At 41.9% G+C, this 12,872-nt stretch overlaps 3 protein-coding genes across 3 annotated transcripts; 2 read left to right on the top strand and 1 right to left on the bottom strand.

Moving 5' to 3' along the window:
* The first annotated feature begins 1,420 nt into the window (after window positions 1-1,420).
* On the top strand, window positions 1,421-3,468 carry LOC145911457 (gap junction delta-2 protein-like). Its single transcript, XM_082998792.1, has one exon. The coding sequence runs from the start codon at window positions 1,441-1,443 to the stop codon at window positions 3,034-3,036; it is 1,596 nt and encodes a 531-aa protein (XP_082854918.1). The 5' UTR covers window positions 1,421-1,440; the 3' UTR covers window positions 3,037-3,468.
* A 2,144-nt stretch (window positions 3,469-5,612) lies between these two features.
* Window positions 5,613-7,632, top strand: LOC145911460 (gap junction delta-2 protein-like). Its single transcript, XM_082998799.1, has one exon. It carries the CDS (start codon window positions 5,633-5,635, stop codon window positions 7,226-7,228), a length of 1,596 nt encoding a protein of 531 aa, XP_082854925.1. The 5' UTR covers window positions 5,613-5,632; the 3' UTR covers window positions 7,229-7,632.
* Window positions 7,633-8,558: 926 nt separating this feature from the next.
* Window positions 8,559-11,733, bottom strand: LOC145912191 (sodium-dependent phosphate transport protein 2B-like). The gene is made up of 8 exons (XM_082999598.1): window positions 11,595-11,733; window positions 11,344-11,490; window positions 10,865-10,976; window positions 10,430-10,589; window positions 10,100-10,204; window positions 9,757-9,889; window positions 9,448-9,657; window positions 8,559-9,295 (listed from the first exon to the last, which is right to left on the bottom strand). Exons 1-8 carry the CDS (start codon window positions 11,716-11,718, stop codon window positions 8,559-8,561), a joined length of 1,728 nt encoding a protein of 575 aa, XP_082855724.1. The 5' UTR covers window positions 11,719-11,733.
* Between the last annotated feature and the right edge of the window lie 1,139 nt (window positions 11,734-12,872).

Consider the following 12,872-nt stretch of genomic DNA (forward strand, 5'->3'; position numbering starts at 1 on the left):
TGTTTCCGTGTCAAATTATACATTTTTTTTTCTTTTTTATAACCTTCATTCCGTGACAAATGTGAAGTTACAGGATATTGGGAAACAACTTTGTGAAGGTAGCTCCATGGAAAAGGTATTGAACAATGGAAACAAACAAAGGTTGGATTTTGATTCCACCAAACGTCAAAGCTTCGTTTTAAATGTTTAGTGATTGCAAACTAGACGCGATTGTACAACTTTATTTACTGTGGTCGCATTCATAGCGGATTTGCACCGCTTTAGCCGAAAAAATCAAAAAATCAAGCAATCGGTGAGACTGAAACCCACCATCCCTTGACAACTGGACTTCTACGTCAAGAGTAGCAAAATTGATGTATTCACAATAAATTTGTTATTCTCTGATCATAATAGAAGCATCACAATACTAACTTGACGTGAGCCACAAAATGGATCATGGCGGCACGGATCTGCCAACCGACAGTTTGACATCCTTGGTGTTTAGTATGTGTGTGTAGTGGTCAAGTTACATTGGCGCACAATCGCTCAACGACCTTATGTGTCAGCATGAGATTCTCACCATATCATTGAGGCAAAGGTTGTGCCTTTATTTTGAAAGAAAAAACGCTAATGTCCATGAATATTCAAAACTTATGATTACCAGGATTGCATCTTCTGGTATCGTCAGGGGTTTTTTAAATCATAAAATTATTTTGTTTTCGACCACTAGCTCTGGTCTGAAGATGTTGCCAAACAACAGCGTTTCCGACAATCCAAAATATTTCCCATTCCATTAGATCAGCATTTGTGGGAAACATGACACGCGTCATCACAACAGATTATCATTATCTCATGGTGAGGTTCGGTGACAACTCATTGTTACATCGCGACGGGACGCCAGAGACGGCCTTAACTGGCTGAGGATCAAAATTTGTATGCAAATAGTTAAAGCAGCGCTGAATAGCCCAAGGTAAACGGCAGGCAACATTCGTGCAAGCTGTTACACACCTTTCTGTTTTGCAAACATTAGTTGAGATTGAATGAGGGATAATTTTAGAAACTATTCAAAGAGATTAGTTGAACTTCTGCGGCTGATGTACTTGAGTTTGATGTGAAGGCAGTGCGAGGAACGACTCATTAATCAACGCTGTACTTTAACTAAGCGATGATTGTTAATCGTTAAGGTCGTCTGTGAATCTCACTTTTTATGCTCTGTACCTTTGCTTGCTTTGTGTCCCCACAAAACGGTATTGGGTAACAATAAAATTACACATTCGAAGACTGGTATACTTGGACTTTCCAGCAAGATCGTCTAGACTAGAGTCACAAGAGTCACATCAAGCTGCACTAATGAGACCTAACAGGTCGAAACAGTGGCCATCAGCCCCTACTAATTTAATTTAAATTTTTTCCTGATAAAATGTTTACGTTTTTCAGATTTCAAATCTAGAATCTTGCAACATGTGGGACGAATTCAAAACCCCCTTAGAGCAAGTCGACCTCTACGGGACTTTGATGGGCAAAGCTTGGTATGTCATCGTCTTCATATTTCGTCTCATCGTGGTGGCGTCGATCGGCGGAAAAGTTTACGATGACGAACAATCGGCTTTTAAATGCAGCACAAAAGTACTCGGATGTGAGAATGTTTGTTACGATAAGTTCGCCAAGATCTCCCACATCCGCTTCTGGTCCTTCCAGCTCCTGACACTCGCAACTCCGCCCCTCATCTTCTATTTCTACACAGTCTTTCTCCAAGGGCGGATCGAGAAGTTGGAGATAATGAAGAATAAGGAGAAGGAAGAGAAAGCAGCGTTGGCTCAGGATCGATGGGACGATGTCCTCTCAAAGATTCAGACAGGGAAGTTGACGAAACGTATCCAGCGGAAAGAGAAGAGGGTCGGGAGATTTAAACAGAAAGATGCTTTTGACAAAAAAGACAAGAAGATAAAAAAGATCACGATATCCCGAGGGATCCACGCAGCTTACTTCTGCTCCGTGATCGGGAGGATCGTGGTGGAGGCCGTCTTCCTCGTCCTCGCCTACGACCTCTTTCGATTCGCGGAGTACCCTCACACTCCTCAGGATGGTAGGATCGTCTCCGACGGACGCAGAGTTCAATCCATCTTTGACTTATTTTGGATCCGAGTCCCTCAACTTTACAGATGCGGGGGAGAAAGTGTCCGATGGGCTTGCTCCCAGCATATGTTGCCAGGCAACGACGATGCTTATGTTCCTTGTTGGGTTTCCAGGCCATGGGAGAAGACCATCTTCCTAAGATACATGAACACACTCAGCGTCCTCTGCCTCCTCCTCTCAATAGTGGAGTTGATCCATCTAGGAATAAAGGGAGCCTTCAGATTTACCAAGAAAAGGAAAGTCAACCACCAGGAGACAGATCACAAACCTCCTCCTCCTCGACAGGAAGTCTTTTATCCCACGGATTCAGTTTATGACGAGAAGAAACCGCTTCCTGCGCTGAGGTCGGGTGATTTCCATACAAGATTTGAACTTCCGTCCATAAAACCAGCGATCTCCACTCCAGCCATCGTGTCTAGTTTCCCATCAACACCGGAACCAACACCGAACCAAGTTGTTCCTTCTCCTTTTAGTGTCGATCAGCCTCAAACTCTCGTTCAGAAGAGGATTGATCAACCTCCTCCACTAAAACCGACGATGCAGGCTTCACTTCCGACGAGGACACAAAATCCTCCTGCGATGCAGTATTCCGTTGAGGAGCAAGAACAGCATCCAGATCCCACAGGAATGGAGGATCCATCTCTTGGAAAGAAGAAGTGGATTCAAGTGCAGGAGAAGATGAAGACAAGGAAGAAGAAACCTGGAACCCGCTTTGTGATCCCGTCTGGGACCCAATCCCTCAACCGACCGAAGAAGATGATGAAGACGAGATATGTTCCTCTTTACAAGATGGGGAAGATTTCCTTCTCGGAGGACTCCGAGTGTGGAAACTCGGGAGGTGGTGATGACAGTGGTTCCTCATCCGAGGAAACCCAAAGCGAATCGGTTTCCCAGCATTCAGATGACGGGGGGATGGTTTAGAGACGAAATAAAACTAATGCTTGGTTTTAATATCAGAGATTAATGGTTGCCGTTCATCAAATTTCCAGAACAAATTTTCATTGACATTCAAAAATCTCAAAATATTCTTTCACAAAAATATCGAACCGACAGCCACGTTTAGGAGCCGGTTTGAAAATTCTTTAGGGGTTCGAACACCTGTGAACCCCTGCATGCAACAAATGCGCATTTTTCACTTACCCCTGAAATTGTGGATGGAATTCCTCGGTTTCTTTTTATTATTTTTTACATTTTCTTGTTCCCAACCACCCACTATCTTGTTTCTCGCTCGTTTTAAATGTATTTTTATGAATGGACGACGCGTGGTACTCCTTTATGCGTGTCTCAATTTGTTGGGATCGGATTACGTCACCACTCAGTTCGTGTTTGTGCCGCCTGGAAATATTATTTGTAGTGGGATTGTTGTTTATTGTGAATAAAAAACAATTAAAGGCCATGATGTAACTGAGGCAGTTATTGACGTAACAAAAGCACTAGGAGGCCTTGAGAACAGAAGATGTGCAAGTGCAAGAACCCTTTCCTTTAAAGATTACATGAACTTATCGTTAAAACCGGTCTTTACGTTGGTAATCCCTTAGTTTTGAGGCAAACGCTGGTGTTCTTGGGCTCCCTTTTGGTATTCATGCCCCCTAGAATCGCAATCGTGTAAAAAATGGTGTTCCTCCAGCACATTTTTACTGTCGATATGCCTTGTAGGAACAAAGTTACAATACTTCCTGTGTCGGGTGAGCGATCAGTGAGCATGTCTCATTGATACTCTCTAGCGACATCTAACGGAAAAATTATTTTCTAATGCAAGTTTCTTAGAAATGCAGGAAATTCTATGTTAATATCTAAATTCACTATTCTAACCCATATGGTTTTATTGAACCACAGTTAACAACAGCCTGAAATTATATTATCTGATTTTATATTCGCCACGTGTTCATGCTCCATTGGTTTGGTTTGATTATGGAATTCTGTTGCCTTTCGCTGAATACGTGAGTTCAATTATTATCACGCGTTCACAATTCCCTCTAGCAAAAGTTAATTGATTTGAAAGTTGTTTGCTTTGATTAATTGCGTCCCACACACCAGGGTCAAGTTACATGTCGAGTACCTGAAATTTTATGTTTCCGTTTCAAATTATATTTTTTTTTCTTTTTTATAACCTCCATTCCGTGACAAATGTGAAGTTACAGGATATTGGGAAACAACTTTGTGAAGGTAGCTCCATGGAAAAGGTATTTAACAATGGAAACAAACAAAGGTTGGATTTTGATTCCACCAAACGTCAAAGCTTCGTTTTAAATGCTTGCTAATTGCAAACAAGACGCGATTATACAACTTTATTTACTGTGTTCGCATTCATAGCGGATTTGCACCGCTTTAGCCGAAAAATCGAAAAACCAAGCAATCGGTGAGACTGAAACCCACCATCCCTTGACAAGTGGACTTCGACGTCAAGAGTAGCAAAAATTGATGTATTCACAATAAATTTGTTATTCTCTGATCATAATAGAAGCATCACAATACTAACTTGACGTGAGCCACAAAATGGATCATGGCGGCACGGATTTGCCAACCGACAGTTTGACATCCTTGGTGTTTAGTATGTGTGTGTAGTGGTCAATTTACATTGGTGCACAATCGCTCAACGACCTTATGTGTCTGCATGATATCCCCACAAAAGCATTGAGGCAAAGGTTGTGCCTTTATTTTGAAAGAAAAAACGCTAATGTCCATGAATATTCAAAACTTATGATTACCAGGATTGCATCTTCTGGTATCGTCAGGGGTTTTTTAAATCATAAAATTATTATGTTTTCGACCACTAGCTCTGGTCTGAAGATGTTGCCAAACAACAGCGTTTCCGACAATCCAAAATATTTCCCATTCCATTAGATCAGCATTTGTGGGAAACATGACACGCGTCATCACAACAGATTATAATTATCTCATGGTGAGGTTCGGTGACAACTCATTGTTATGTCGCGACGGGACGCCAGAGACGGCCTTAACTGGCTGAGGATCAAAATTTGTATGCAAATAGTTAAAGCAGCGCTGAATAGCCCAAGGTAAACGGCAGGCAACATTCGTGCAAGCTGTTACACACCTTTCTGTTTTGCAAACATTAGTTGAGATTGAATGAGGGATAATTTTAGAAACTATTCAAAGAGATTAGTTGAACCTCTGCGGCTGATGTACTTGAGTTTGATGTGAAGGTAGTGCGAGGAACGACTCATTAATCAACGCTCTACTTTAACTAAGCGATGATTGTTAATCGTTAAGGTCGTCTGTGAATCTCACTTTTTATTTTCTGTACCTTTGCTTGCTTTGTGTCCCCACAAAACGGTATTGGGTAACAATAAAATTACACATTCGAAGACTGGTATACTTGGACTTTCCAGCAAGATCGTCTAGACTAGAGTCACAAGAGTCACAAGAGTCACATCAAGCTGCACTAATGAGACCTAACAGGTCGAAACAGTGGCCATCAGCCCCTATTAATTTAATTTAAATTTTTTCCTGATAAAATGTTTACGTTTTTCAGATTTCAAATCTAGAATCTTGCAACATGTGGGACGAATTCAAAACCCCCTTAGAGCAAGTCGACCTCTACGGGACTCTGATGGGCAAAGCTTGGTATGTCATCGTCTTCGTATTTCGTCTCATCGTGGTGGCGTCGATCGGCGAAAAAGTTTACGATGACGAACAATCGGCTTTTAAATGCAGCACAAATGTACTCGGATGTGAGAATGTTTGTTACGATAAGTTCGCCAAGATCTCCCACATCCGCTTCTGGTCCTTCCAGCTCCTGACACTCGCAACCTCCCCTCTCATCTTCTATTTCTACACAGTCTTTCTCCAAGGGCGGATCGAAAAGTTGGAGATAATGAAGAATAAGGAGAAGGAAGAGAAAGCAGCGTTGGCTCAGGATCGATGGGACGATGTCCTCTCAAAGATTCAGACAGGGAAGTTGACGAAACGTATCCAGCGGAAAGAGAAGAGGGTCGGGAGATTTAAACAGAAAGATGTTTTTGACAAAAAAGACAAGAAGATAAAAAAGATCACGATATCCCGAGGGATCCACGCAGCTTACTTCTGCTCCGTGATCGGGAGGATCGTGGTGGAGGCCGTCTTCCTCGTCCTCGCCTACGACCTCTTTCGATTCGCGGAGTACCCTCACACTCCTCAGGATGGGAGGATCGTCTCCGACGGACGCAGAGTTCAATCCATCTTTGACTTATTTTGGATCCGAGTCCCTCAACTTTACAGATGCGGAGGAGAAAGTGTCCGATGGGCTTGCTCCCAGCATATGTTGCCAGGCAACGACGATGCTTATGTTCCTTGTTGGGTCTCCAGGCCATGGGAGAAGACCATCTTCCTAAGATACATGAACACACTCAGCGTCCTCTGCCTCCTCCTCTCAATAGTGGAGTTGATCCATCTAGGAATAAAGGGAGCCTTCAGATTTACCAAGAAAAGGAAAGTCAACCACCAGGAGACAGATCACAAACCTCCTCCTCCTCGACAGGAAGTCTTTTATCCCACGGATTCAGTTTATGACGAGAAGAAACCGCTTCCTGCGCTGAGGTCGGGTGATTTCCATACAAGATTTGAACCTCCGTCCATAAAACCAGCGATCTCCACTCCAGCCATCGTGTCTAGTTTCCCATCAACACCGGAACCAACACCGAACCAAGTTGTTCCTTCTCCTTTTAGTCTCGATCAGCCTCAAACTCTCGTTCAGAAGAGGATCGACCAACCTCCTTCACAAAAACCAACGATGCAGGCATCAAATCCGACGAGGACACAAAATCCTCCTGCGATGCAGTATTCCGTTGAGGAGCAAGAACAGCATCCAGATCCCACAGGAATGGAGGATCCATCTCTCAAAAAGAAGAAGTGGATTCAAGTGCAGGAGAAGATGAAGACAAGGAAGAAGAAACCTGGAACCCGCTTTGTGATCCCGTCTGGGACCCAATCCCTCAACCGACCGAAGAAGATGATGAAGACGAGATATGTTCCTCTTTACAAGATGGGGAAGATTTCCTTCTCGGAGGACTCGGAGTGTGGAGACTCGGGAGGTGGTGATGACAGTGGATCCTCATCCGAGGAAACCCAAAGCGAATCGGTTTCCCAGCATTCAGATGAAAGGGGGATGGTTTAAGTAAACAAAAACATGGTTTGAGTAAACAAAAACATGGTTTGAGTAAACAAAAACATTTATCTCAGTTTATGTCGTACAATGGCCGGAATTGACTCCCTCGCTATTGGTTAAATTTGCCGCAACAGATTCTAGGATTCAAAACATTTTGGCTTAATAAATTTTGCTTTGTTTTGATGATGAGCATGTAGCACTGATGATGAACACATTGTGTTCGCCTCGTCCATACTTACCAGCAAACTTATTGCTTTGGCTTTCGTCTTTGGAATTTGCGTTGTTGTTACTGACTTTTCAAAAATACTTTTTTGTAGTTTTTTCTGCTGTAAACAAACCTTTCACCTTCTATTAGAGATTTTGTTTGTCGCTTGTTTCAATTGTGTTTCATGAATAGATGACGCGTGTCGCTCCTTTGTTTCTGTGTCATTGTGTTGGGATCGGATTACGTCATCACTCGGTTCGTGTTGTATATTCTATTTGATTTCAATGAGATTCCTGCGTATTGTGAATTAATGGTTTAAGCACACATTGTTCAAGATTATGACGTAACTGTGACATACATGACGCAACAAACAAAATGTAACTAGTTCAATTCAAAGTCGACCTTGACTAAGAACACCAGCTAGAGCGGCCACAGATGTTTTTCAGTTAATATCAGAATCTATGAAGAATGTTCTGCAGAAATTTACAATTGCGAGGACATTTTCTGTAAAATGTTAAGGCATGGAACACACAGGAAAGTACATCACAATGTGCTGTGATGTCATTCTTAGGAGCTATAACGTTAAATAGCATGAAGACTTCTGTATTTTAGACAGACCTAAGTACAACGCTTGAATCCTACAAATCCGGTCAATCGTAGTATTGTTGTGGTTTTAATTTGTTTTTTCGACTTGGCTGCCACAAAGTAACTTCCAATAACCTTTTTTTTCTTTTTATCGATCAAAACCAACAACGTTGTTCTGACTGACAGAGGCTGCTTGAAATCGGCAAAAATATACTGCAGTATCCTTTAGGCTTTTTGCCCACAAGAATTGTAAAAAAATACTGCAGTCTTTTCTGTAAAAAGTGCGACAAGGGCAAATTTATTTTAATACAAGATATTCAGTAAAAAACGTCAAAATTCAAAGACACCTTTAGTATAATTGGAACGATAAAAACCGTCACGAGTTTGATCATTGCTGGCTGTTGAGTGCAGTAAATGAAAACTTATATTTGTGCATGTTTACACATAGGATTTGTGAAGAGTTTGGGATGTGGAAACTGCGGTTGTAAGTCAGTGTGCTTTGCACAGTAGGGGAATACCCGCTTCATTGACCCATGCTAGTGTAATTAATTACAAAGCGGTTACTGTGACGTTTTCATCCGTTTCAAAAGCCATGTTCTCTGTGGCTGTGTACGAAGGTGGTGACGAGGATGGAACTGATCCCAAACTCTCAACGTCTTCCGCATCCCTGATCTCTCCTTTACAGCAGCATTTACACAGAAGATATTTGCCCATGATATTGTCGTAAGGCCGCAGGGATCGCAACGGAAGAGGAAGAAATTCCCAAGTCCTCATCGATGCTGGGAGCCAGAGGGGTTTGTGAGTCTGAAGGAGGTTTACGGAGATGATGAAGACGGCGATCACCGCCACCAAGATGATGACAGACATAAGAGCCCAGAAGTCGGCGATCGAAAGAGCCAGGAGGATGATTGGGATAAGGAAAAAGACACTTATAAGATAGAGGACAGCAAACCACTTGTAGTCAGCCGTCGTGTTGCCAAGGAACTTCGCTCCTCTGATGGGAATCCTCATGAAGGGGATCGGATACCAGATGAGGATTCCTGTGATGTTGAAGAAGAGATGAATTAGAGAGATTTGAAGAGCCTCGGCCAATCTCGAGGGATCGCTAGCGAGAGCAGCAAGGATTCCGGTGGTGGTTGTTCCTAAATTGGCTCCTAGAGTAAGTGGGTACATTCTCTTTAAACTGACAACTCCTAACCCCACGAGAGGAGTCAACGTTGATGTGAAAACGGAACTGCTCTGAACAACGAAAGTCAACCCAGCTCCAGCCAACATGGCGAGGTAACCTGAGGAAATAAATGTGTTTGTTAGGTAAATCACAGCGAGAAACAAGTTGAACAGACTAAACAATGTACGTTACTGTAAGGTTCTGTAAGACAAAAACCAACACATTTTTGAACGCGTTGGAAATTCTTTGCAATAATATTACTTTTCGTACCTGTAACCCAACCGAACGGGTATCGGAAGTTGGTGTTGATGATCTTCTTAATGATTCTGGACACGCTTCCCTTCATCATGGAGTTCAGGACTTTCACCATGAGGATGAGACAAGATGTGAGGATGATGAGGGACATAAAGAGGAGGATCACTCCAGCTTCAACATCCGAAAGTCCTGTGTTGGCAAAGAGAAAATCCTCCGGAGATTTACCTGCGATCGGGATGCAGATGTTCAGTCAATATGTTTACGGATGTTGACGTCGCATGGATCGGGCCAGGAGTTACAAAGTCAACATTTGACATATCTTACATTTCCTGACGCCAACATCCACTGTCTGTTCATAGAAAGTCGTCATTTCCATGATTGCTGTGGAAGTGTTGGAAACGGATGAGTTGTAAGATTCTGTGACGTTTATGTAACCTTCGGTTTGTTCGCACCAAATCTGTTGATCGAAATAATTCGTGTTTTTTAAAAATAGACAAACAAGGAACACAAATTTGCCTTAAAATACTATTGTATATTGCAATAAATTAGTGAAGTGATGTAGCATGGTACCCTTTAAAGTTGTCCCACTTTTAAGTGATGAAAAAAGAATATATGATTCAAAGACAAAATCAGCCTGACATACCTCGATGCAGAAATCAAATCTTACCTTGATCATGCTGGACTCATCTTCAAGAGGAACATTATAAGCCACAAGCGTGATGACAGTTTTATTGATTTGAACAATTCCTTTCACCACAGGATCGGTGATAACCTGAAGGCAAAACGTTGGAGTTGGAAATTTCGTTTTGTGACGAAAAATATCTCGTATCCTTCGGGAGGTCACGGAAGTGTTTGTTCGGATTCGGGAATAAAACAACAAATTGGAATGGGTAAAGTCAACGCAGGGCATCTGGCAACCATTGATGTAAATTGCCTTTAATACCTTCATTGCTTTACATAACTGTTTCCTATAAATTTTTTGTATGTCATGTATTACCTTCAGCATGTCGGGTGCTTCTTCTCCACCTTGTATGTGAAAAGCGTCAATAATTGCTTTCGTCAGAACTTCCAAGTAGCCTGATACGACCTCTAGTGGCAGAAGAACGAGCACAGAAAGGAGGTTGAAGATGTCATGGATGGTTGCTCCGGCGAAAGCCCTGAGAATAAAAAAAATATTATTAGACTCACGAGAAAATATTATAACCGCGTTCCAGGATCAGTGTTGTAAAAAAAACGAAGACGGCATTTCTATTGTGTTCGAGAACTTTTTGTTTGTCGGTACTTGACATTTAACCAAGTTAGGTTTCTCAGCATCTTATCGGTCGTATTGTTGGAATGAAAATAAGTGGCTCGTATTTATTAATGGCAGTTTAAACACAGATATTTGAATAACATTCATCTGACAGACTACTCGTCATGTTATAGAAAATACCTTCTAAACTGACGCTTGTCCATGGACTGAGACAAGGAGACGATGGTGTTTGTCACCGAAGTTCCTATGTTGGTTCCCATGATGATGTAAACGGCGTTTTCCACACTTAATACTGCGGACATCAAAAATGACTCGTTTTTTGTTGCGTTTTTTGAATCCTACCAAAAGCTGTGGCTATCATGACTCGACATATAACGTTAATGTTAAAACAATGACGGGGTCAACGTTTTTCTGGGATCAATGATTGACAGGGACCAAAGCAAACGTCAATATTTCAAGTGGTTGTTTTACTAAAATCCACCGTCACGCCGCTAAGTTTCGTGGTAAAAGCGAAGTTGAACAGTTTGCTCATGACATGTTTCACAGACCCAACCAATATTCTGCTCCCACCGTGTTTGACACAAATGTGTTGCACTGTCTGTTTCACGTAAATTCCTAATATGACAAAAAACACTTTTGATTTCAATGTATTGACTTACTTGATGACGCAACCATGGTGATGACGATGGATGTTGACGTGGAGGAACTTTGAACGAGGACTGTAACCAAGATTCCGATGATGAACCCCGTGATCGGGTTGCTAAGGAACGAATCATTCGAAAAGATTTCCCCGGCAGTTTTTCCAGCTGAAATGTGAGGTTTAAAAATTTAAAATAGTTTTTTGTTTAGTTCGTGGCAAAGTCAGAATACAAAATGATGGCATTTTACCAAAACTCAGTACGAAACTCACCAAGGATTTGGAATGAGTCTCCGAGCATACTAATGGAGCAGATGAAGAGATAAAGACAACCCAATGCGACACAAATCTTGACGGAGTTGATCATCACAGTTTTTATTTTTTCTTTTGTCGTCATATCCCCCCACTTCTGATAAGATTCTGTTAACAAAACGAAAATGTCTAATTCGGGCAATTAGGATGAAACTAAACACAATTCTGAGAATAAAGAGACCGGCCCATACTGTTGTTAACATTGGGAAAAGGCTCAGTATGACAATGAAACTAAACACAGTTGTGAATACAAACAAGGGGACATTTCATTTTATGCTTATTTATGTGGCGGTCAGTTTAACTTTAAGTGAACAATTTCAATGGTTAGATAAACAACTTACCGTCCTCCTCCCATCTGATCTCCCAATCATCTTCATTCCTTCCCTCATTGTCTTCCTTCTCCGGCGGAATTCCGTCCGTAACTGGAAACAAAACGTAAGATAAACGATTTTGAGCTCGGAACTAACAAAACGATTGACGGCAACGAGTTGGAGTTACACCGACCTGCGGAATCAGATTCCATCTTTTCTTTCTTCGTTGTCATGGTGATTCCTTGTCGGTTCGGATGAAAAAAGGTTAGAAACTAAACAAGCTTGATTCTGCGCAAAATACGAGAGTGAGAGGAAAATATGGATAAGTCGTCGACGGAACCAGTTTTTCCTTTACGTTTGTTAAAAAAAATTTGCAGCAATTTACAATTCGGTTGAGGCGCTGCGCCTTCGCACCCTATCGTTCGCTTAATGTATGCTTTGTAAACTTTCAGAAGCAATCCCCAAGCATGATAAATCGTTCCATTGAAATACACTCCCCTGCACCGTCTGCCAATGAACGATGCACTTAATTTAAGCGCGGTCCCATGTTCGTCCTGGCCGATACTCAACAATCGTGTTATATTCATTAAAGTAATAGCACTTTCTCATTTTCAAGCTAGTGTCTTACTGATGAACCCCTTGCAGTTTGCTAGCTTCCCGGCGTTATACTTTGGCTTTTATAGCTTCTTGAACAAAAGCTCGCGTTATCTTTGCCCCTCGACCAGTTACGCCCCTAACACGCCCCTAGCACACCTCTGTCGCGTGGTGAAGTTATGGTGGCAGTTAATCGAGTCGATATTGCGCAACGTCTGTTGTTTGAGTTGCAAACACGGATGTTCCAACGTTTACGTACTTTGTAACTTCTCACGATACGTTATAAGTTTTGTGGGTTAATGACCTGAACGTTATTGACAATTTTCTCTTTGCT

Source organism: Ascidia mentula, chromosome 8 (genome assembly GCF_947561715.1).
Source record: "Ascidia mentula chromosome 8, kaAscMent1.1, whole genome shotgun sequence".
Taxonomy (NCBI): domain Eukaryota; kingdom Metazoa; phylum Chordata; class Ascidiacea; order Phlebobranchia; family Ascidiidae; genus Ascidia; species Ascidia mentula.